The sequence below is a fragment of the Hydra vulgaris genome, chromosome 09 (assembly GCF_038396675.1).
Source record: "Hydra vulgaris chromosome 09, alternate assembly HydraT2T_AEP".
Taxonomy (NCBI): domain Eukaryota; kingdom Metazoa; phylum Cnidaria; class Hydrozoa; order Anthoathecata; family Hydridae; genus Hydra; species Hydra vulgaris.
This window is the reverse complement of record NC_088928.1, coordinates 42,007,290-42,030,498: the sequence shown is the minus strand read 5'-3', so window position 1 is coordinate 42,030,498 and position 23,209 is coordinate 42,007,290. Positions and strand designations below refer to the sequence as shown.

At 28.6% G+C, this 23,209-nt stretch overlaps 3 protein-coding genes and 1 long non-coding RNA gene across 4 annotated transcripts; 2 read left to right on the top strand and 2 right to left on the bottom strand.

Annotated features, from left to right (window-relative positions):
• Positions 1-4,917: 4,917 nt before the first annotated feature.
• LOC136084799 (uncharacterized) lies at positions 4,918-7,503 on the bottom strand. Its single transcript, XM_065805757.1, has 2 exons — positions 7,194-7,503; positions 4,918-7,085 (listed from the first exon to the last, which is right to left on the bottom strand). The coding sequence occupies exon 2, from the start codon at positions 5,921-5,923 to the stop codon at positions 4,949-4,951; it is 975 nt and encodes a 324-aa protein (XP_065661829.1). The 5' UTR covers positions 5,924-7,085; positions 7,194-7,503; the 3' UTR covers positions 4,918-4,948.
• A 289-nt stretch (positions 7,504-7,792) lies between these two features.
• On the top strand, positions 7,793-8,815 carry LOC136085481 (piggyBac transposable element-derived protein 4-like). The gene has a single exon (XM_065806792.1). The coding sequence runs from the start codon at positions 7,793-7,795 to the stop codon at positions 8,813-8,815; it is 1,023 nt and encodes a 340-aa protein (XP_065662864.1).
• Positions 8,816-15,026: 6,211 nt separating this feature from the next.
• LOC136085480 (tigger transposable element-derived protein 4-like) lies at positions 15,027-16,460 on the top strand. Its single transcript, XM_065806791.1, has one exon. The coding sequence runs from the start codon at positions 15,027-15,029 to the stop codon at positions 16,458-16,460; it is 1,434 nt and encodes a 477-aa protein (XP_065662863.1).
• A 3,673-nt stretch (positions 16,461-20,133) lies between these two features.
• LOC136085104 (uncharacterized) lies at positions 20,134-22,829 on the bottom strand. The gene is made up of 7 exons (XR_010641081.1): positions 22,757-22,829; positions 21,200-21,247; positions 21,068-21,088; positions 20,976-20,996; positions 20,830-20,877; positions 20,491-20,584; positions 20,134-20,391 (listed from the first exon to the last, which is right to left on the bottom strand). It is a non-coding gene; the product is annotated as an uncharacterized LOC136085104 (long non-coding RNA).
• Between the last annotated feature and the right edge of the window lie 380 nt (positions 22,830-23,209).

Genomic DNA, 23,209 nt, shown 5'->3' with positions numbered 1-23,209 from the left:
CTGTTGAAACTTATTGTTGCAACCACCCAGTTCTAGTCCGTATAATAGCGTTGGAGTTGCTAGGGAATTAAATAAATAAATAATCGTAGTAGGCTGGCAGAAGCGAATTCCGTTTCTTATAAGAGCTTTTGCAACAGATAAAAATTGCGTTACCCTTTCATTTATATTCGTTTTTTGGAGTGTTGCCGTCATATTTTTGTTCTTATTATCCCAAAGGAAACCAAGATGTTTTAAATTGCTTTGAAACTTAATAGGGGCGTCGTTAACATAAATCACGTTATTGATGATCGAGCTTACTCCAGATATTAAAAAATTTTTCTGTTTTTTCTGCATTTAGTTTGTTAAAGTTTGATATTACATACTTTTGGACGATGTTAATAAGATTTTGAAGACCAGATATAGTTGAACTTTGCAAAATTATATCATCCGCATACGCAATGACACCAGTGTATACCCCATTTATTGAAGTTCCTACTTTGGATTCTGAGACAATTTTCTCTAAAAGATTTTCAGTATAAATATTGTAAAGATGAGACGAAAGTATGGATCCTTGTCAAACTCCCTGAGACAACCTAAACTCTTCTGATGTGCATCCAAGATATGATACATTAGCAGTACCTGCCCGATATAACGATGAAATGGTATGAACTACCGATAGTGGGATTTTTTTCTAATAATATAGTTTCTCAAATAGTATTTCCCAGTTACAACTATCAAAAGCTTTGTTAGCATCTAAACTGCATATATATACAGGTGAATTGTTATGTTTATAGTGTTTTATTGTTTCACTCAGAAGAAATTCTGCGTGAAGGGTAGAACTATTTTTTTTAAACCCAAATTGATGTGAATGACTCTCTGTGATATCTGGACATATGTGTACAATAAGATATTCGAGAAGTTTCGTAAAAATAGGTAGAATGCTGATTCCTCTGTAGTTATTTGGATTTTCCAGTGATGTTTTATAAGACTTAACTAATGGAATAATTGTGGCTGTTGATAAACATTGGGGAACCTTTCCATTTGTTAACATGCTGTTATAAAAAGAAGCGAGTAACATTAGAAGATTGTTACTGCGAGAGTTTTTAAGATGTTCAGCACTTATTCCAAAACAATCGTAGGATTTATTATTTTTAAGATTTAAAATACATTTTTCAATATCAGCTGTTGAAATAAACTTTGAATTAGGCTCTTTACTTATATGTGGAGTTTGTTGAGGAATAAATTCGTTATTTGTACATTGCGGCGTATTAAGTATTTTTTGAAAATGATGGCTAAATTCTTCAACGATTTCATTTTTGTTTTGCAATTTATTAATTGTAAAGAGTCGAGTATTATTTTTGTTTTTTATTTTGCGAACATTGTCCCAAAACTTTTGAGGATTAGTATTGCGTAGGTATTCGATATTTTTAGTTTTTTCGTAGATTTTTTTGTTATGTGCTGCTTTAACAGCTTTACGGAAGTTTTTTCGGGAATAGATATATCTTTTGTAGACTACGCATTCTACTGACTTGTTATAGTCGGATTTTTGCCATTGCTTATAGTGAAAGGATAGGTTATCTTTACATCTTTTAAGCTCTGGTGTCCACCAAGGTTTTGAATACTTACATGTCACTTATTGTCCAAAACACTGTTTAACTGCCAAGAGAGCTGCATTTTTGATTTTGGAACATGTGATTTTAATTTCTGCTTCTATTTTTTCATCTATAAATGTGTAATTGCTAAATGCTATAGATAGATTATGATTATAAAAATCAATAAACTTTTCATTCTTCCATGCATGTTTTGGAACTGAATCATACTTTTCCATTGTATTATTTATTTCGTTAGATAAGCTGCTACCTCTAAGGTTGATACTTATGGATACCGGAAGGTGATCACTATTATTAAACGGTTAAGGGGGAATAACTTGACAATTTGTAAAACATAGTTTTGTATCTTTTAAAGATGCTATATGGTCAATGTAAGAGGAATTTAAAAGAGTTTTATGTTGATAGGTGTAGGTAGGACCAGCACCATTGACTATATCGACAAAAACCAACTCGTTTGATTTAATAAAGTTTGTGAGATGTTTTGAAAGATTGTTTCGTGTTTTGTTGTTACGAAATTCTAAATCATATATTTTATAAGGAAATGACTGAAAGTCTCCAGATATAATAAATTCTGCTTCATCCTCATAGTTGTTCATGATTGAAGTAATTGTATGTAATTGAGAAGAATATTTATCGTACGATTCATTATTGTTACGACAGCATGAAAGATAAACCCCAATAAAAATTAAATGACGCTTGTTTATTGTGCCTTTTATTGCAAGAATGTTTTCATCCTCATGTATTACATGAAAAGACGACATACCTTTTTTAATAAAGAATGCGTTTCCTCCATACGGTCTGCCGCATGAAAGATAACATTATGTGTTAGTAATGCAACATTATCTAACAGAAAACTCTCGATGTTTAGCAGCCAGTGCTCCGAAATAAAAATAATATCGAAATACTTTAATAATTTAGAGATATAATACGAGTTCGATTTAAAACTTTGACAGTTAAACGCACAAAGTGTTATTATTGTATTAGTTAAATTTAATTCTTTTTCTCCCATTATGATTTATAATTTGATTGTTGCATGAATGATGTAGAGTGATTTAAGAATTGTGGCAATTGTTTTTCAATATTTTGATGTGTTTTTTTGACTGTTAGTGTATCACGGTGCATTCTAAACGGTTTGACAATAATGTTATTATCCCAAACATCGGGTTTAAGTACCATTCCTTTTTCGCTACTTTTAATTTTCACTTTGAAGGATCGGTTGTACATGTTTTCTCTGTTAAGCTTGATATCTAAAGGCGTAATACCAATTTCTTTATTCATGTAGTTCGAAAGATCTTCTTCAGATAAGGAATTACAAACACCGCCTACAAATATATAAGACTCTCGAATAATACGTTGCCCTGCAATCGAGCTTCTGTTGTTAACGACTTTATTTCCAAAGACGGGTTTTATCCTCTGCTTATCTATTTGGCTATTTATAACTCTATTATTTTTTCCTATCACTTTGAACTCTTGATAGTCTGCTATAAATTCGTTTTCTTTTTGCGGTTAAGGCTTAAGCAATTTAACCACAGTTGCGTAGGAATCTCTACTTTTATTTCTACAATCAACTTTCAAACTAGAATCCTCTGCAATGGAGCATACAGGAACATCTTGCAGTGCATTTATTTGGTTTGCGGAATGATAATTTATTGAATTTGAAACAATAGATTTTAAAATTTCTTGTGGTTTACTGTTACTTGCGTTAATAGATTGTGACGCACATTGATTTTTCACAATTTCGCTATTTGTTTTTTGTAATGCGTCGTATTTTTCCTGTAATAAATGCAAATCTGTCATGATTTTTTTATTTTCCGATTGTAATGCCTTTAAGCGATCGAAAATTTCTCTTAAGATCGATGTCATATTTATATCTGATGATTGATAAATTTGTGGACTAACTTGTTTGGAGAAAGAAAGCAATTTATTGAAGTCCTTATAGAGTTGATTTTCCGCTATAGTAATCGACATCAGATAAATATCATCAAGACACGTTATTATCTTAAACCGCTTTCTAAGATTTTTTTTCACTGGGTCTTCTGCGTCTAGAATAATGTTTAGCAACGAGAACTGCTTCATGTCAAAACGCTCTAATATTTCTGTAAACAATTCGACTCTTAATTTTAAAACTTCAGCCTCTTTAAACTGCGAAAGCCCATTGATAATGACTTCCTTTGGATGGGAACAAATTTCCTCTACATTTATTATATAGTTCTCTACAATATTGTTACTCGACTGTATTGTTAAAAACAACTCACCAATTTGTCTTGGTGCCATATAACATAAAGTTTAAATACATCAAAAATAAAAACTTGTTTTTCGTATTTTTTTCTGAAACTAATCTCTTCTGAAAAAAACACGTCTGTTCGCCGCAAGATTAAGCAATGAAAAAAGGTTTGTCGTATATAGCCGTCGCATATAGCCGTCGCTGAATATGCTTTGTTTTGAAGACTTATATCTCAGGCAAAACTGAATGAAATTCGAAAGTTTTTTCAATAAGAGATTTAAAAAAGATTTTAACTTTCTGTTCTGTATTTAATTTAAGTTTATTCTATCTCGCAAAGCATTAATTTCTCAAAGTCAAAACTTTATTAAAAAATGGCGCAAGGAAAACAGCACGATGCTTCCAATTTTATTCTTCCAAAAACGAAGTTTACTGCTGAAGAAGCTCTTCGTATTTTGTTGGAAAGTGACAACGAAGGTTCTTTTGAGTCCGAAGAAGAGTTTTCTAGCTCAAGTGAATCAGATTATACGGAATCAGATATTGAAGCTCATGAACTACAGGCTAGGCAGGTCCATTTTTAGGGGTCGGAAAAACTATAACTTTGCCACTTTATTTTCCCATTCTACGTTGATATACAAGGCTATTCCAAAAAAAGTTTTAAAAATATTTCAATTTTCCTGACCTCCCTGAGGGTTTGAATATTTTAAAAAAAGTCATTTTTGACCAATTATTCGTTAAATTGCTGTCTTTATTGGATCAAAGACCAACAAAACTAGTAATTTTTTTTTTGGGTGAGTTGGCTCTACTATTAGGAAGGTTCGTATAAAATTTGAGCTCGAAATATTTAAAATTTCTCGAGATAACACATTTTGAAATATGACCTGGTTTCTTTTAAAGACCTGGTTTTTACTATGTTTTTAATTGTATCTAAATACTCTTAAATATTCATTAAAAAACTTAATAAAATTTGCATTTAATAAGTTTGTTAAATAAGTAATCCAAATATTGTACTTAATAAAGATAAAAAATAAAAGTAAACTGTTAAAAATGTAAAATACTTTGACTAAAGGTTTTACAAACACGTTTTGTAAATAATATACATAAAAATTCAGTTAAATTTTTCTTATAAAAACTTTTCTTACAATTTATTAAGTATTTCTTTGGACCAGTTACATTTATAAAATGGAAAATTAACTCTGTGTTCCTTCAAAACCAGTATAATATCTTGTAACTTTTCCTCTTTAATTGTTGAATCGATAAAGTCTTTTACCAATTTAATAGCTCTTTCACAACAGTCATTGACACAGACTAATCTCTTTATAAACCTTTGCATATTTTTATAATCAGAATCATGAGTCCACAAATCAGGTGGACTCTCTAACCACTTTGATAAGTAAGGAACTATTTTAAATATTAGCCAAGAATTTTGACCAACGTAATCATTAAGTTCTGAATTTTCATTTATTTCTACAGGCTTAAACTTTTTAAGTTTAAAGACTTCAGGTAAATTTGTTTTTAATAACTGCTGAGCAACTTTTTCTTTAACTTTATTGTCAAGACTTTTATCAAATAAACAAAAAACAACTGTTTCTTCAGAAAGATAATGACTGTGTCTAAGATAGCTTGAAATAAAAGCTTGAGGGACATCAGCATCAAAATCTTTCATTTTTATCATCTCTTTAACCGTACACAAATCATTATGAGCAGCAGAAGCAATTTGACTTGATTGAAGAAAGTTTTTTGCATAAACTGAAGCTACATATATTGCAGCCTTTGAAAATACTATTTCTTCCTCAAGGGTTAAAAACTTTATGATTGGTTGAGTAAGCTTCATTGCCAAAATGTATAAAGCATCTGCCATAAATCTAGCTTCATGTTCAGCAGCTGGTTTGTGTATAATAAATCCAGGAACTGCCTCCCTTCCTTCCAGAAAAACAATGACATATTGACACAGATGTTTATAATCATTTCTGGGGAAAGTATGAAGTTCCAAAGCTTTCTTGCAAAAAGATAAACTTTTTTTAGCCATATCTTCTAATGGAGTTCCACTAACTTTGCACCACGGAAACTTTGATAACTGATCCATATTTTTTTGAACATTTTCATAATTCATTGGCCAAGCAGCTTTGAATCTTGTGTAAATAGATTTTGATGGACCTTTGCTTTCTGTTTTAGTGATTGCATTTATTGCATGTAAAATATGTCGTTCTTGAGAATGTTTTCTACAAAGAAGCCTTAACAGAGGTCGATTTAAAAGTTCTCCTAAAATACTTATACAACCCTTATTACAACCAGTGTTACATGCTGTTGTGTCAGCACAAATTCCAATTATAAAGCTTTCAATTCCAAACTTTTTTATAACATTAAAACATGCCAATGCTTGATCATATCCTTTTCCTGATTGACATTCAATTATGCCTAGCAGCTCATCCTGTTGCTTTCCATTTGTATTTAAATCCCAGTCTGGACTTGTAACAACAATAGCTAGACGTTCATTTACTTCAGAAATATAGTTTTCATTTAAAGCTGTAACTTTTTTTGTATCAATGTGCAAAATTAAATTACTATTTTTACATTTTTCTTTTATTTTTTCTTTAATTAATTCTGATTCACTTAAATATAAATCTTTTCTTATTTTTTCTACTTTTGTCTTTGAAAGTTTTACTTCATTAAGATTGATATTTCCAGATCTTAAAAATAATGCTAATAATCCTGTCTGTACTCCAACAGAAATTCCAAAACGCCCACAAAATATTGACGTTTTTTTGATAAGTTCATCAATATCTACTGTTACTGTCACTTTATTTCATTTTATGTTAGTTGATTGTTTTTCAATTATCATTGATTGTTTATCATTATCAAAATTTTCTAACAAAAATAACTCTTGATTTCCATTAATACAATTGCTATTTGATGAAAATTGTTTTAACTTCGAGTTTTTTGTGGTAGATTCCTCCATTTGCTCAAACTCCTTTGCTTTCCTTTTGCGAAACTCTCTGTTGGAATAAACTTTTTGATATATTTTGTCTATTTTGTCAATTACCATTGTTCTTGCAGTTTTTTGGTCTTCATAAAACAAAATATCGCATTCTTTTGCATCTTTTGATCGAATTCTATCTTTTTCAATTATTTCATAAAGTTTTGGGTGCCCTATGTCAAACAATTCTTTTTCTAATGCCAAAAAACTATTTTCATGTAGCTTTTGTGTTTCCGTTTTTTTTGAACGATATGATACCAGTTTCTTGTGATGATATATTAATTTGGAAACATTTTCCCTAAAATAAATTAACAAATTTTTATTTGTCATTTAGCTTAAATTTTTATATCAATAATTATCAATAATTATGTAATAAACTATAAATATTATTTAAATCGATAGCTACCTAATACTTCTACAACTAATGTGTGGTATACCACCCATAAGCCACGGTTTTCTAAGAGCAGAAACAACGCATTTGGGCTGACATGTTTTATCATTACAAAGCAGCTCGTGATTTATATCAAGAGGGCAAGATATAATTTCGGTGTGTTTTTTATTTTTATTGAAATTTAGTAATCTGCAGCAGTGATAAAAATATCTTAAAACGTCGCCTTTCGTAGGCAAACTTCTGCAATCAATTTCGTGGGTTTGTCCTAATAAATATATTTCAGTATTTGAACGTGTTGATATTGCCATTTTAAATTTAAAAAGTTACAAACGCAGCGCAGTTTCATTAAATAAATTATTGCGCGCTGTGTTTATACCTCCGCATAAGTCCGGTAGTGCAAATTAAAAAAAAAAAAATTCACTAAAAATGTACTAAATATAAAATATTCAAACCCCTAGGAGGTCAGGAAATTTGAAATTTTTCAAAATTTTTTTCAGAGAAAGTCTTGTATACCAACGTAGAATGGGAAAATAAAGTGGCAAAGTTATAGTTTTTTCGACCCCTAAAAACGGACCTGCCTACTACAGGCGCATTTGAATGTCGATTGTAATGAAATGTCTTCAGCAGGCGTAGTTCAAACAAATAAACGAAAAAAGGTCGAAAATATGCAATATTCATGGTCTAATGATGAAATTTTAGGCTGCTGTGCCAATTATGAGTTAACTGGTACCCCAGGAGTACATCCTGACATAACCACTTTTGAACCACACCAACTGTTTGAGTTCTTTGTAACCGATGAAATTTGTGATTACATAGTTGAACAAACAAACTTGTATGCTTTGCAATCTCTAAAAGAGAAGCAGTTAAAGCCAAAATCTAGATTTAAAATGTGGACTCCAGTAACTAGGGATGAAATACGTATATATATTGGTTTGATTCTGTATCGTGGTATTATTTGGAAACCAACATATGAGTTGTATCATACAACCAATGTGGTATATGCTACACCAGTGGTGCGTAAAGTTATCAAGTATGATAGATTTAGACTTATTAATACATTTATTAACTTTGTTGATAATTCTAATTTAGAAGAAAGTGCTCTAATGTGTGCAAAAATAAAGCCTATTCATGACTATCTATTCACACTTTTTCGTAAAGCTTATGTGCCTCAACGCAATATTGCAGTTGATGAATCTTTACTTTTATGGAAAGGAAGATTGAGCTGGAAACAGTATATCCCAAGTAAACGAGCAAGATTTGGTTTAAAGTCATTCATTCTAGCTGAATCTAAAACAGGATATATTTGGAATGGTTTTTTATACACAGGGAAGGTGGATAAGATAAACACTGACAATTATAATTATATAGCTACAAGTATTGTTATGACACTTATGAAAAATCTTTTAAACAAAGCTTATTGTGTATTTATTGATAACTGGTACACATCTGTTGAAGTTTGTCACAAACTTTTATTAAATAAAACTGATTGTGTTGGCACAGTAAGAAAAGACCGGAAAGGTCTGCCAACTGGATTAATTTGCAAAAAGTTACAACCAGATGAGAAGTTTGTTCAGTTTGAAAAAGTACAGGTGTTATGTGTACGAAATGGAGAGATAAAAAGGATATCTATTTATTAAGCACTTGCATTAAAAATAGTATCGTAGATGTAACTAGATCTGGTAAACCAAGAATAATACCTGCTGTTGTTGATTTATATAACAAAAACATGGGCGGTGTCGATCAAGGTGACCAAATGTTAACCACTCATATTTCAGAACGTAAAAGGGTTAAGAAATGGTATAAAAAATACTTCATGCACCTAATAAACACATCTGTTCATAATGCTTACTGTATAGCTAAAAAGTTAGGATTTACAAAAAGATCAATTGTATTTCGCCAAAGGATTATCGATTACATATTTTCAACTTATGTTGACCAAACGAAGAACTTAAAAGCTAGAGGTTGTTCTTCAGTTAATGCTAATCCAATGAGACTAGTTGAGAGACATTTTCCATCATTAATACCTCCTAATCCAATGAAGGCAACCCCATCTAGAAGATGTGCAGTATGTAGTGCTAACAAAATACGAGCTGACACTAGATACATGTGTATTGATTTCACAATCAATATGTTGGTCTCTGTGTTAATTATTGTTTTAAACACTATCATACTTCTAGAGACTTTAAAATAAATGTTTTATAATACTTATTTATTTGAATATTGTAAAAAATATGTTTTGTTTTCTTTTTTGTGACTTAATGTTACAAAAAAAAAAATTCTTTAAAACAACCATTAAAATCGGAATTTAAAAAAAGTACTCCACTAGGAAAGAGCCGCCGTGAAAAAAATATTCCACTGTTAAAGGGTTAACAGCTTTTTCGCAGTCTTCCCAACTTTCGCCTAGTGTTTCTTGTATTCCATCTATTCTTAAGTTGTTTCTTCTCGATCGATTTTCTAGATCTATGGATTTTTTATATAATTAATTGATTTCTTTGTCGTAGTATTTCTTTATTTGTGATATTTTTTCCGAGATGTTATTTTCTTGAAAATTTAGGCTGTCTTTAATGTCACGTAGGTCTTTTTCTATATTTGATATTTTACATTTGTTGTTATTAATGTCATTCTCTAGCATGTCTAATCTATCTGTGACAATTTTGAGATTTACACTGATTATTGAGGTAAATGATTTTTCCTGGTCTTTTAATAAGCGTTCTGTTTCTTTGAGAATACTTTTTTTATGTTCTTCAAACTTACTAGAAATCATTTTTTCGATGTTTTTCATCGTAATATCCATTTTTTTATGTAAAAACTTTTCGCTATTAAATAACACGTCTTTCTTCCGCAAAAGCCAGAGCGCCAAAAAAGAATGTCGTTGGTAAAATGTTTTCAGAGCGCCAAAAAAGAATGTCGTTGGTAAAATAATTTCAGAGCGCCAAAAAAGAATGTCGTTGGTAAAGTGTTTTCCATAACAAAATAAACGAGTCGTGACTTGTTAATAATCAATTTTTAAAAGTTAAGAGTATTTAGTTCTGGAAACGATTTTTCGCGTGTAAGCTCTTCATTCATTTTATTAACCATGAGGGATTTCAAGTTTTTTTTTTTGATAAATTTGTTAACATTTTTGAATTCATACCTATAACAAAACCTCTAAATATTTTTAAACTTTTTTTCAACAATTTTAATAACACTAACAGGCGGTATATTAAACCCATTAAGATTTTTGATAGTTATGAAAGATAACCAAGATGATTTGCAAAATACTGTGTAGTCATGATCACAAACTAAATTATCTGGTTGGTTAAGTGCTTCAGCACATATGCAACAAGTTATTTTTCTTTTTAAGAGTTCTAGCAATATAACCAGCTATATAACCAAGTATTTCTCGTTTGTATATTGATGTTAAAATCCCTTCAAGAGTAATATTTTTAACTTCATCTTTAAATTCTGCTTTTATGATTTTTATTCACATGCAAATATTGAACTTGCTGAATTTTTTTCAAAAGTTCGCATTTTTGGCAACTTGCGTGCTTTGAATTAATTAGAAAATTTCTAAAAAGAATTTTTTTGAAACTTGACTTTAATTGAAAAAATGCAGAAAATATTGAAAAAAACCCCATCACAAGTTGTGCTGTAAGCATCTATACCATGCTGAATACACAAGTTAACAGATTAAGTTAGAAGTTAACAGATTTAGTTAAAAGACAATTTAAGTTTGTTGTTGAAATCTTTTCACCTAGAACATAACCAATAGGGCGTTTCCAAAGACCTTGAAAGTCCAACAAGCATAAATACAAGAGCCTCAGTAGCTATGCTGTTTGGATCAAAAGCAAATATATTGTTTCCATAATCTGAAAAGCCTTCATACTTACCATTACTTAGATTATAAACAAGACCTGATTTTATATGCATAGAACCAAAGATCAGTGCACAATCTTTACATGCAATATCTTTTAATCTCTTTTGTTTTAAGTAAGAAAAGGCATTTGAAAAACCCAGGTGAACAATCAATGACGATGGCCGAAAAAAATAATGATTTGACATAAGTGTACGAAGGAACCTTGATCAATTTAAAAATAAGATAGCAAATAAACTTTTTATAATTGACAACGAACTACACTTCTTCTGAAACTTTTAATTAGGAGTAATCACTCGTTTTATTTACTTGTTACTTACTTTATTATTGATCATATTTATTTTTGATTTTAATCTCAATCTTTAACTTTCTTTGATGTTCATGTTTCATCTCATTTTTATTTTTAAATTTGAAATCTTAATAAATGAAAGTTTGAAAAAAAAAAAAAATTATATATATAAAAAAGTATTTTTTATATTTGCATTTATATATGTATTTTATTCATATATTACATTGTGAAAGCGGTAATACTTTTTTTGTTATTTATATTCTTGTTTTGAAGGGGCTTGGTGATAAAGCTGAATTTGTCCTCTTCTTGCCTCAGCCGTGTATATACATTTTGTAAAAGTCTAATTTGTAAAAGTCTAAAAACATTCTTTATGGCGAAATACATACATAATACATACATAACGGGTGGGACGTAAAGAATGAGACAAATTTCATATCAACTTTTAAGTAGATACTAAAAAAATTATCTGTTCATTTATATATTGATTTAATAAAGAAATAAAACTCTTTAATATTAAAAATGTTTATTTAAAATTAAGCCACCTTGATTTTGTTCAATAGCAAAAACTCGAGACTTGAAACTATCAATCGAATCTTGGATATTTTTCAAGGGTATTTCTTTAACAAATTCTTTTATTTTTTTAACAAGCTCAATCTTGTTACTAAAAGATTTCGATTTCAAACGATCCTCCACTTCATTCCAAAAAAAAAAAATCTAAGAGATTAAGGTCTGGCGAGTTTGGCGGCCAGATTTTAGGTGGAATGTTTTCAATGCCCATGAGCTCAAGGTTTTCGATAGTTTGTTTGATTGTGTGCAATGTGGCGCCATCTTGTTGATAGATAAAATTATCTCCAATTAGTCGAATTCCTTCTTGTTTAACGATTGGTAGGACATTTTTTAAGTAAAAATCAGAATTAAAGCTCATACTGTCTCGCTTAACTACTAATTTGGTTGGTCCATTAAAAGTGAGTCCACACCACACCATAACTTCAAAAGCAAATTTATGTACTGGATGAAGGCCAATGCCTTCGTTAGCAGCTTGTCTTGATTCAGCATAAATTCTGTCGTTTTGGCGATTGTATTGCCCATCTTGATTGAATATCTTCTCATCTGAAAATAGGATTTTTTGGCAAGTCGGTTTAGTGAACCGATTTTTTACCCAATGAGAAAACAACTTTCTTTTTTCGATGTGAACTGCAGTTAATGCAGGAACACGAATTTTTTTGTACGCTTTCAATTTTAAGTCCTCGTTAAATATTCTACGAACAGTTCAAGATGAACAACTTGCTTCTCGGGCATTTTTTCTAACTGACTTTTTTTCTTGTTAGATACAAGACTTCGCCTCACTTTTGCGATGAATTGTTTTGTTCAAATGCTCCTTGGCCTACCAGGCGAGGCTTTGGCTGAGATTCCAGATTTAAGTAAACGATTGACTCATTTGTACACTGTTACCCTAGATTTTTCTGTTTGTAATAAACTGTAGATTTTTTGAGCCTTGAAACCTTGCTCTAGCCAAGATTATTTCGGAAGATTAGATTTAGCGTCATTATTTTAACAAATTCTGAAGGCAAAATTTCAAAAGACATAAAATTTTTAACAGGGTTTCATGATGTATAATAATATATATAAAACTTGGAGTAATTTATTTACAACATTACAAAATTAATTGGCAAAATTTGTCTTAGTCTTTATGCCCCACCCGTTAATACAAGTTTTAGAGCGAATTTCTGTACTTCTTCTAAATATGTGTAACCTCTAGGATCTTTTGATTTATTCAATCGTTCAGTTAAAAACAAGACCAGAAAAGCTATTTCAAGCAGTTGAGCTGAGCCAGCTGACATAAGCTTATCACTCAAGTTTTTTAATAATTTCTGTCTTTGTATTCGTTCTTAATTTTTTTCTTCTTAGTTTTTGATGTTCTACACTTGTAAAATATGATTGTCAGAGAAAGTTGGAAATAAAATAGATATATTTTTTTTCCTCAACAGTTTCGAATGTTTCAGTTACATTCCTGGAAATATATTTTCTTTTGATAGGTTTTTTATCATGTATTTTGGTCGGAAAATTAAAGATAGATGTAACAACATTAGCTTTTAAACGAGGTTTATTTGCATTTTCATAACTTTTTATCAGTGAAACTTTGATAGAAAATTAAACTACATAACATTTTGTTGGAACATTTTTGTTGCTACAAACTATTTTTAACAGAGATTGCTATTTTTTAAAGGGATTTTATGAAAAGATGTTCCCTTAGCTTTAATAAATTGGTTCGCTCAACCATAAGAAGAATAGAATATAACCATTATTTGAGTAACAAAAGAAAAATCTAATAACCTTTTTAATAATCTTTTTTAGCGTTTTTTGCCAGTATTTTATATGGCTTCCAATAAACAAACTTGCCTCACAACCGTGGCTCGAGTTAGATATCTATATATTTATACATCATTGACATACATTGACTTACTTAAATAGTGATATACGCAATGAGTTAACATACATTAACATACATATATTTCAACAGTAAATGCATTTGAATCAGAAAAACAGACTTTTAATTTTAAATGATTTATTTTTTTCCATCTTCAATAAGTTTTCAGACATTGGTTAGAAATATAATAGATAGCGTAAAACCATTTTTTTTTTTAATGTTTCTTTACATTATTAATGCTTAACTTATGCTTAACTCAGTAAACACGCGACGTTTTTAAGAGATCTAACGTCTTTTACACGTCTTTCAAACGTCATGTATTTACTGGGAATCTTCATTGAGCAATAAAGGCTTTTTATACTAAAATATGATACATCATCTATAAAGATAAAAATTATTGCTAAACCTAAATAATTTTTGATTGCGATTAGATTTTAGATTGGTTCAGATTAGATATCATAGATAAAATATTTCATTAAAAAATATTATAGAAAACTTAGTTGTGCTCATGAAATTTAATTGAGCGTAGGGGAGATGGGGGCGCATTGATCGCCGGGGCAGTATGATCTTTTGGCTTTTACTCGTTCATTTTTGCCTTACTAGAAGTGAGGTTGCAATTTAATTAACCATTATGCTTCCCTAATTGATTATTCGTAATATTTTTTCATAAGGTTATCAGCGTCAAAAAAAATAAAGAAAATATTGTTTTTCGTCATAAAAAGTGATTTTTTTAAATCGTACTATAATTCAAATATATTTTCATTTAGATGTCTGTATGGGTTAACAACAATTTTATTTTAAATTTGTAAGTGTTAGGTGTATAATATAATATATAATTTTTATTTGGCTGCAATTTATACAGTAGATATTGCTATCAATATGTTACCTATACCTATTGGGGTACATTGATCTTTGACTATGCGGGGCCCATTGATCGAAGGATCAAAGTGCCCCATAGAAGACGAAGTGCTCCATGTTTTTGTTTATAAGCAATACAGTTAAACGAATGGAATATATAAGTATAATTATAAGCAATACAGTTAAACGAATGGAATTGTATTTATAATTTAAAAAAAAACTATATATAAACAAACAATAGCTTTTAGCATTTCATTTTTTAAATCTACTTATGTTATAAGCTAGTAATAATAATACTATTATTTTATAATATCAAAAGAATAATAATTAAAAAATATTTAACATAATATTATTATGTTAAATATTAGCATTTATTAAAAACATATGTTTTTATTGATATATTTTTTTACAGATCTTAAAATGGTTAGAAATAGAATTAAAAAAACAAATAAAGTTGCTATACCAAGTGAAACAATGAAAGTAGCTGTTAATAAAGTTTTAGAAGGAACACAACTGAATGTTGTAGCACGTCAGTTTAACATAGATAGAATGACTTTAAAAAGATATTGTCATAAAAAGAGGCTTAATCCAAATGAAGCTTTCAAGCCTAACTACAACAATAGACAAGTTTTTACAGCAGAAGATGAAAAGAGTTTATCAAGTTATTTACTAATTGCATCAAAAATGAACTATGGCCTTTCAACTAGGTCAACGCGATTATTGGCATATGAATTTGCTTTAAAAAACAATAAGATATGCCCATCATCATGGATCAAAAATAAAATTGCAGGCATTGATTGGTTGCAAGGTTTTATGAAAAGACAACCAGAGTTGTCTCTACGAACACCTGAAGCAACGAGCTTTGCTCGATCAACAGCTTTTAACAAACACACTGTAAGAGAGTTTTTTCAAAATCTTAAAACGGTAAGAAATCGATATAAATATAATCCTAACTGTATATATAATGTTGATGAAACTGGTTTAACAACCGTTCAAAAGCCGGTAAAGGTTTTAGCTGGTAGAGGAAGCAAACAAGTTGGAAGAATCACATCTGCAGAACGAGGAACATTGGTAACTGCATGTTGTGCCTCTAATGCTATTGGAAATTCCATTCCTCCATTATTTATTTTTCCTAGGGTAAAGTTTCATGATTACATGATTAAGGAAGGACCTCCTGGATGTGTGGGATTTGCAAATCCTTCTGGTTGGATGAACTCAGAAATTTTCATAGAATGGATTAAACATTTTGTTAAATATTCAAACTGTTCTCAGGAATCTCCAGTTTTGTTACTTCTCGACAGTCATGAAAGTCATATTTCTGTTAAAGGCTTGGAGCTTGCAATTCAACACGGAATTACAATGATAAGTTTTCCTCCCCATTGCAGCCATAAATTGCAGCCATTAGATAGAACTGTTTTTGGACCATTGAAAAGGTTTTACAATTCTGCATGTGATAATTGGATGGTTTCAAACCCAAGACCAATGACCATTTATGATATTGTTTCAATAGTTCGAGAACCGTATACAAAAGCTTTCTCACCATCTAATATACAGACAGGATTTAGAGTAGCTGGCATTGAGCCATTCAATTCTGAAATTTTCAAAGATGACGAATATTTACCATCATCAGTTACAGATAGAGCTGCTCCAGATACAGTTACTATCACTCCTGTCAACAACATGGAATCTGAAATGATACCAGCACATGTTAATCACATAGAGTCTGAAATAACTATAGTAAATATTGAAACAAGTATTTTAAACAAAGTGTCAACAAGTGTTGCTTCTATAATCTCACCTGAGGTTTTAAAACCTTACCCAAAAGCATCTGCCAGAAAAAAATTAGGCAGTTAAAAACAAGTATCTTGACTGATACTCCTGTCAGAAATAAAATTCGTTTGTCAAAAGAAAAGAAAATTTTGAAGCAAACCAAAAATCAACAAAAAGTCTCCACAAAAGATAAGAAAGAAACTAAGAATTACTTGCTTAGGAATAAAAAACAATGTAAACCAAAAGCTGCTTCACAACTTGACTTTCACAAATGATGAAATATTCTTAATCAAAATATTGTACTTTTAACAAGTTTTGTAAACTTAAAAGTTGTATTCTTATTTCAGTCTTTATATTTCAGTTCTTATAAATTTCAAGTTGTTGTAAAGTTTTAAACGTATATAAAGCGGGTAGCTTATAGCTGCTGTGATTTATACATTTTTAAATTAAAAATTAGACTAGTGGATTTAACTGCCATATTTAAAAAATAATTAAAAAATTTAGATGTATTATATGTTATACAATATTACCCTTTGACTAAATTATTTACAAGATTTAGTTATAGAAGTGTTAAACGTTTAGATAATATTACGCATATAAGATCAATGTGCCCCAAGTCGGAGATCATAGTACCCCATAGTTTGGGGTACATTGATCTTTTGAGAGGGTTGTTTAAAAGTTAAAATTATTCATGTTTATAATTTTTTTAAATCAAAATATTTATATATTCCAAAAGCCAGATAGTTCTACGTGTGTTTCGTAGTTAATAAGTTTTTACATCTCTTTCAGGTTCTGCGCAATTTTCAAAACACTGCTACGGCGATCAATGCGCCCCCATCTCCCCTACTTATTTTATTAAATTTCAAATCTCGTTAATATTTCAAAATTCGTATTAACTACGTTGCGTAGATTTTAGGGGTCGTACATAATTAAAACATGCAGTTTTTTGATCGTTTTTAAATCTTTCAAACCCCAAACCCTTTTTCCCGCAATCGCCACCTGTCACAACATTGTAATTCTTTAGTTACAAATCCCGTACGAGTCGTCACAAAACCACTAGCCCCTTCCTCCCCTTGGATTGTGACGTAATTTATAGACGAAATCTTAATACTATAGGATTTTTTAAAAAAACTGATTTTATCCTTATGATCAATTTACCTTAAAACATGATAAAATAAAAAACATATTTTTAGATAAAGACATTATTGGAAATGGATGAAAATATGATATTAAGAACTGTGTTGGAAAAAAGAAAAATTTATAAAAGGTAAACCATGAAAAAAACATTTTTGTCAACTTTTTAACTTTAAAGGCCTTAAATATGTTTTAGTAAAAAAGAAGATTATGAAAAAAAAAAATCATTTGAGTTTGAGTTTATGTATTTCAGAAATCAATTATATATGCATATATTACATTTATATAGTTTGATCAGAAAGTGCTACACCAGGCACTTCCATGCTGAAAGAAAAGACACTCGTGGATCCAATCATTCATCTATATTGAATTTCAATTTGTAAACACAACCTTTGAACGAATTGACTGATTCAGCACTTATGGCGTCTAAAGGTAGCGTATTCCATACAGTGGCAATGCGATTAGTGAAGAAATTGAATCTTTCTTTGCAGTATTTTACACTTTGACGTCAAAGTCGAAGATAATGTCCAGGCAAATTGTACTTGGAAGTCGATGGTGCGTAGACTTGAGGGTTCTTAAAAATAATTTGATCAATACCTTTTAAAAGTGTATATGTTTAAAACTTAGCAATACTTACAAGCCTTAACAAACTTAATCTTTAATTTACTTATCATATCGTTTTTTTAAAAAAAATGTTTTTTGTAAATATAACAAAGCAAAAATTAATAAAAAAATAATAAAAAATAAAAAAATTTAATTAAAAGATAAACGTGTTCAAGTACGTACTTCAAACTTCAAGCAACAACAAAACATTTAAAATCTAAACACAAAAGTTATATTATAAAATGTCAACCTTAAAAATGGACCGAAAAGCTGCAAGATAAGTCTCTGTTGCAAAAATGCTTCATTATAGTTTTTTCAAAAATAGTTTTCAAACAAATTACCTCCTATTAACTCTAAGTATTTAATACTTTAAAAACGATCTTTAACCGAGTTAATCCATTTAGACTTTTTTGGAAGATTCCGTGCGGAAAACTTTGACCTGCGCACGAAACATTAAACAAGCAAGTTTTGATTATATGACATTTTTGGCACATGCGCCTAGCACTTTTCTTTGACGGAAATTTGCTCTTAAGCTGAAAATAATCTGAATGGACAAGCAATAAGTTATTATTAGGAAAAACTTAGCCGAATATTTGTCAAGTATATAAGAAAACGGAGCAAAACCAAAATTAGCAAGAAGGGAGCAACAACAAAAATGAGTGGAAACGATACTGTATGTTTGGTTTGCGATACTTTAAGTTTTAAAAATGTAATAAAGTTGGCGACGGAAAACGAAACACAAACCATCTTGCTTTAATCACAAATAAGTCGTGCAGAAAATGAAATTTATGATAAAACAGAATATTACTGTGTTTTTTTTCTTTCTGTTTATTTTTTAATTTGTCGTTAGGAATTTTTACAATTTTTGTATTTATAAAACTTACAAATGGCCAGAGCAAGAAGAAGACAAAATAGTCTTCTTGTCAAGACCCTAATAATCCGTAAATAATATATATTTACAAGTCATTAAACATAATAAAAAATGTCATTAAACATATTACAAACAGATTAGAAAAATAAAGATAATGAACCCCATCGTTCCATTTCTGTTTTAAAAGATCTAAGGACTTTCAAAACGTTTGTCATGTTGCCCCATTTTTTTTTACCTCATAAAAGACAGAAGATATATGAACTTAACTGTACATCACAACGACAAATTTCAAAAGTCATTGATTGGTAAGCTTAGTTTGTTATATTTGGATAAAGACATTGACAAAGACATTGTGGCTTCTTTTATTGATGAAGCTAGCTTTATGAAAAATAAGATCAAGACATCGAGCCTAAACATTTGTAACACTTATGCTATTTATTGAAATAAACGTGCTCAACGTTTTTTTTCAAACAATAACAAAAAATATGCTTTATGTACGCCTAATCACGGGATGGTGTTGCAAAGATACGACCAAAGTTAGTGATGATTCTTAAGCTATTCTTGATGTAAACAAAGTTTCAATTCCATTATTAAAACTTGAACATAAAAATTTTCTAAAAAGAAACGAGCTGGTTATAATGATTATGTTTATAACTGGTTATATATTTGTTATGTTTATTCTTCTGTTTTTAATTATTTAGTGAATGTTTAAAGTTTTTAAAGCTATAGAACGTTTTTTATTAGAAGGATGACAATAAAAAAGCAGCGAAAACGCAATTAGTTGAAAGGCTGCCTTTTTTTCTTTTTCTTTTTTGATTGGTTAGAATTAGGAATCAAAAAGTTTGTTGTTCAATGCCAACTCTAGTCATAGGTATGGGAAAGCAGCTTGAAAATCAGAATCTTTTTATTATATTGCTATATTATATTATATTGCTCTATCGCTATTAGAACCACTCCAAGTGGTTCTAATAGCGATAGAGCTATTAGAACCATTTGGAGTAACTTTAAAAAAAAAAGTGGATAAAGACTTTAAGAAATAATGTAAAAAATTACTTTTTAATAACAAAAAATTGATGTGCGCTGTTAAAAAAACAGCGCGTTTTTTACGGAAAAATTTCGACAGCTGCCGATGACCAAATTACCCGTTATTTTACGGAAAAACCCGTTGTATGTAAACGGAAGTTTCCGTTAACAAACGGGATTTTTCCTTTAAAATACAATAGGTTTTTCCCGTTAAACAACGGGAGATTTGGTCAACGCAGCTGCCGGAACTTTTTCGTCAATTAACGGATACTTCCTTTAAGTAATATATATTGGTTAAATAATAAATATAAATATAAGTAAATCAATCCAAATACACAAAAATAAAATCTTTTCTTTCTTATCCATTTCGAGTCAATTCTAAATCTAAAATAAAAACAAAAAAAAAAAAGTTTTTGAGTAAGGAAAGATTTTAATATTTAACAAAGTAATAAATTATAAAAAACACTCATGTGTAATGGTTACCTTAAAGTTGATACTCAATATGAGTGATTTAACTAAGGCCAAGCAACAAACAACTTTGGATAAAGTTAAAAACTCTTTTAGCAATAATAAATACCTACAAAAAATAAAAACTTAAATTGAAGTATGATACAAATAGAGGCTTAAAAGTGTAATTAAACCAATCTCAGTTTATCTGTTATTGTAATGGTGATAACCGAATTTCTTTTTTATACCATTGTTGGCGCCATATGCCATTACTCTTAAATTTGAATTTAGATTTTTTTATTTTATTAAATAAATAAAAATCTTTACAACTTCTTTAAAATCAAATCCCAATAATTAATTACTAAATTTACTTACAAAATAACTCAACAATTTAACAATAAAACCCAAGTTTTCTTTTCTGCTCTATAATAAAAACTTAATTTATAAAAATTATTATTTAAATAATTATTATTTAAAAAATTATTATAATCAAATTTGAAATTATTAATAAAGATACATACTTAGTTCTAACCTTTAGCAAGCTAAAAGAAATTATAAAACATAACTATAATACAACAGAAAATTAATAATTTATAAATGAAATAATTTTTACCTATCTGGTCCATCGTCATCACTAAAAAAATAAATATGAAATCAATGAAATACTTTTTATCATTTTTAAAAAAAGTTATTTTTATTGTTCCTCCTAAAGTTAAAAATTGGTAAAAACCAAAAAGTACAATACCTATCTTGAATCCTTTTTCTTTTTTTGCAGAATGTCTACTTCGATAGACTATAATAAAATATATTAAAAAAGTATAAAACAGTTTTAAAATTTTGAAAAAAAATATTTTTATTTTCTTCTTGTTCTAAATATAAATAATGAACTTAATGATGAGTTATAATACTTATAACTAACTTTTTAACTTTTACACTTTTGAGTGCTTTCTTTTATAAATATAAACAAATGTGAACACAAAAATGATATAAATATTTTATAATAGACATTTTTATTAAAATATGTATATATATATATATATATATATATATATATATATAATATATATATATATATATATGTTAAGTGATTTTCTACTACTAATATAATTGCTCTGTTCTTTTAAGAACATTGAGCACTATATTGTGTAGAATACTTTTTAAAGTTGTTTAAATATGTGTATATATATATATATATATATATATATATATATATATATATATATATATATATATATATATATATATATATATATATATATATATATATATATATATACATATAGTCATGTGACGCTGAAATGGAAACATATTTAATATGTTTCCATTTCAGCATCACATATTATTTTTATTCTTATTTTATACATTATACATATATATATATATATATATATATATATATATATATATATATATATATATATATAGTCATGTGACGCTGAAATGGAAACATATTTAAAAAGCAATATTATTTTTATTCTTAATTTAGTTTTCTTAAATGTTCAATTTGATGACTTTTGTTATCATAACAATGTTTAGAACTGGACATCAATGCCTAATTTATAAGTTCTTGAAGGATGTTCCTCCATATATCTTTTATATTATTGAATAAATCCTGTAACCCATACCATGATGGATTTTGGAAAATTTTTCCTTTTATAATATCTCAGTGCTTTTTGATATGTATCTATGTAAATATATTTGGATTTTTGATCACAATCAGAAGGATAGAATAGTTTTTCAGCAGTTGTTATGATTTTTGTCCAGTTTTTCTTAATAAATCTATAAAGTTTTTTTGATCTTATAAACCTTGTCTCAATTGCTCAAGGTGATAATGCATATACACATCCTTTCGAAACTTTAAATTTAAAATCAAATATTTTATCAATGTAACATTTAATTGACTTTCTTGATATCTTAAACTTTCTAGATAACTCAGAAATAATTGGTGGTTTGTCTTTTTATGATTAAGTTTTTCATCTAAAAAATTTGACATAAATTTAGCTTTAATGGTCGATGTCAACGTTCAGCTTTTTTGCCATTTAAATCATCTTTACTTTAAATTCTCGCCACATTATTTTTAACTCTACTAATGGTGGTTATTGATACTTTGATTGATTCCTTCTCCAATAATTTTTTTAATTATTCTATATGAATATCCAAGTTGTACCAACAATAAAACACGTTTTTTTTGGCAAAATGCTTTGTTTACATAAATTTTTTTTCCCGCTAACTACTTTAACTATGTGATTAAATTAAATAAATAATCATCAAAACATATCTAAAATTGAAAAGATTAGTTTACCTTTAAGAGAACCCTCATCATTGAAACAATTTTGAAAAGAAAAAAAGTTTTCATATTTAAACTAAAATATAATAAATTCAGCTTATGTAAAGATGAAATATTGACAAATAAAATAAAAAATTAGAAGAAATACCATAAAACTGACCAAAGCAGAGTATCTAATTTTATCTAAATATAATTTTCACAAAAATTTATTTACATTTCATTTAAATAAGTACAAAAGTATTATGAAATGTGCAGATAATCATTCAATCACATATATAATATACCATATATATATATATATATATATATATATATATATATATATATATATATATATATATATATATATATATATATATATATATATATATATATATATATATATATATATATTATAATAACTTATTATACTTGTTAAATATGTACTTTATTTGTTTCTCAAATTCGAATTCTAATAAGTTTTATAAC

What these genes read in the sequence shown, in the direction of transcription:
- LOC136084799 (XM_065805757.1), bottom strand. Translation starts at nt 5,923, where the DNA reads ATGAATTATGAAAATGTTCAAAAAAATATGGATCAGTTATCAAAGTTT.
- LOC136085481 (XM_065806792.1), top strand. Translation starts at nt 7,793, where the DNA reads ATGTCTTCAGCAGGCGTAGTTCAAACAAATAAACGAAAAAAGGTCGAA.
- LOC136085480 (XM_065806791.1), top strand. Translation starts at nt 15,027, where the DNA reads ATGGTTAGAAATAGAATTAAAAAAACAAATAAAGTTGCTATACCAAGT.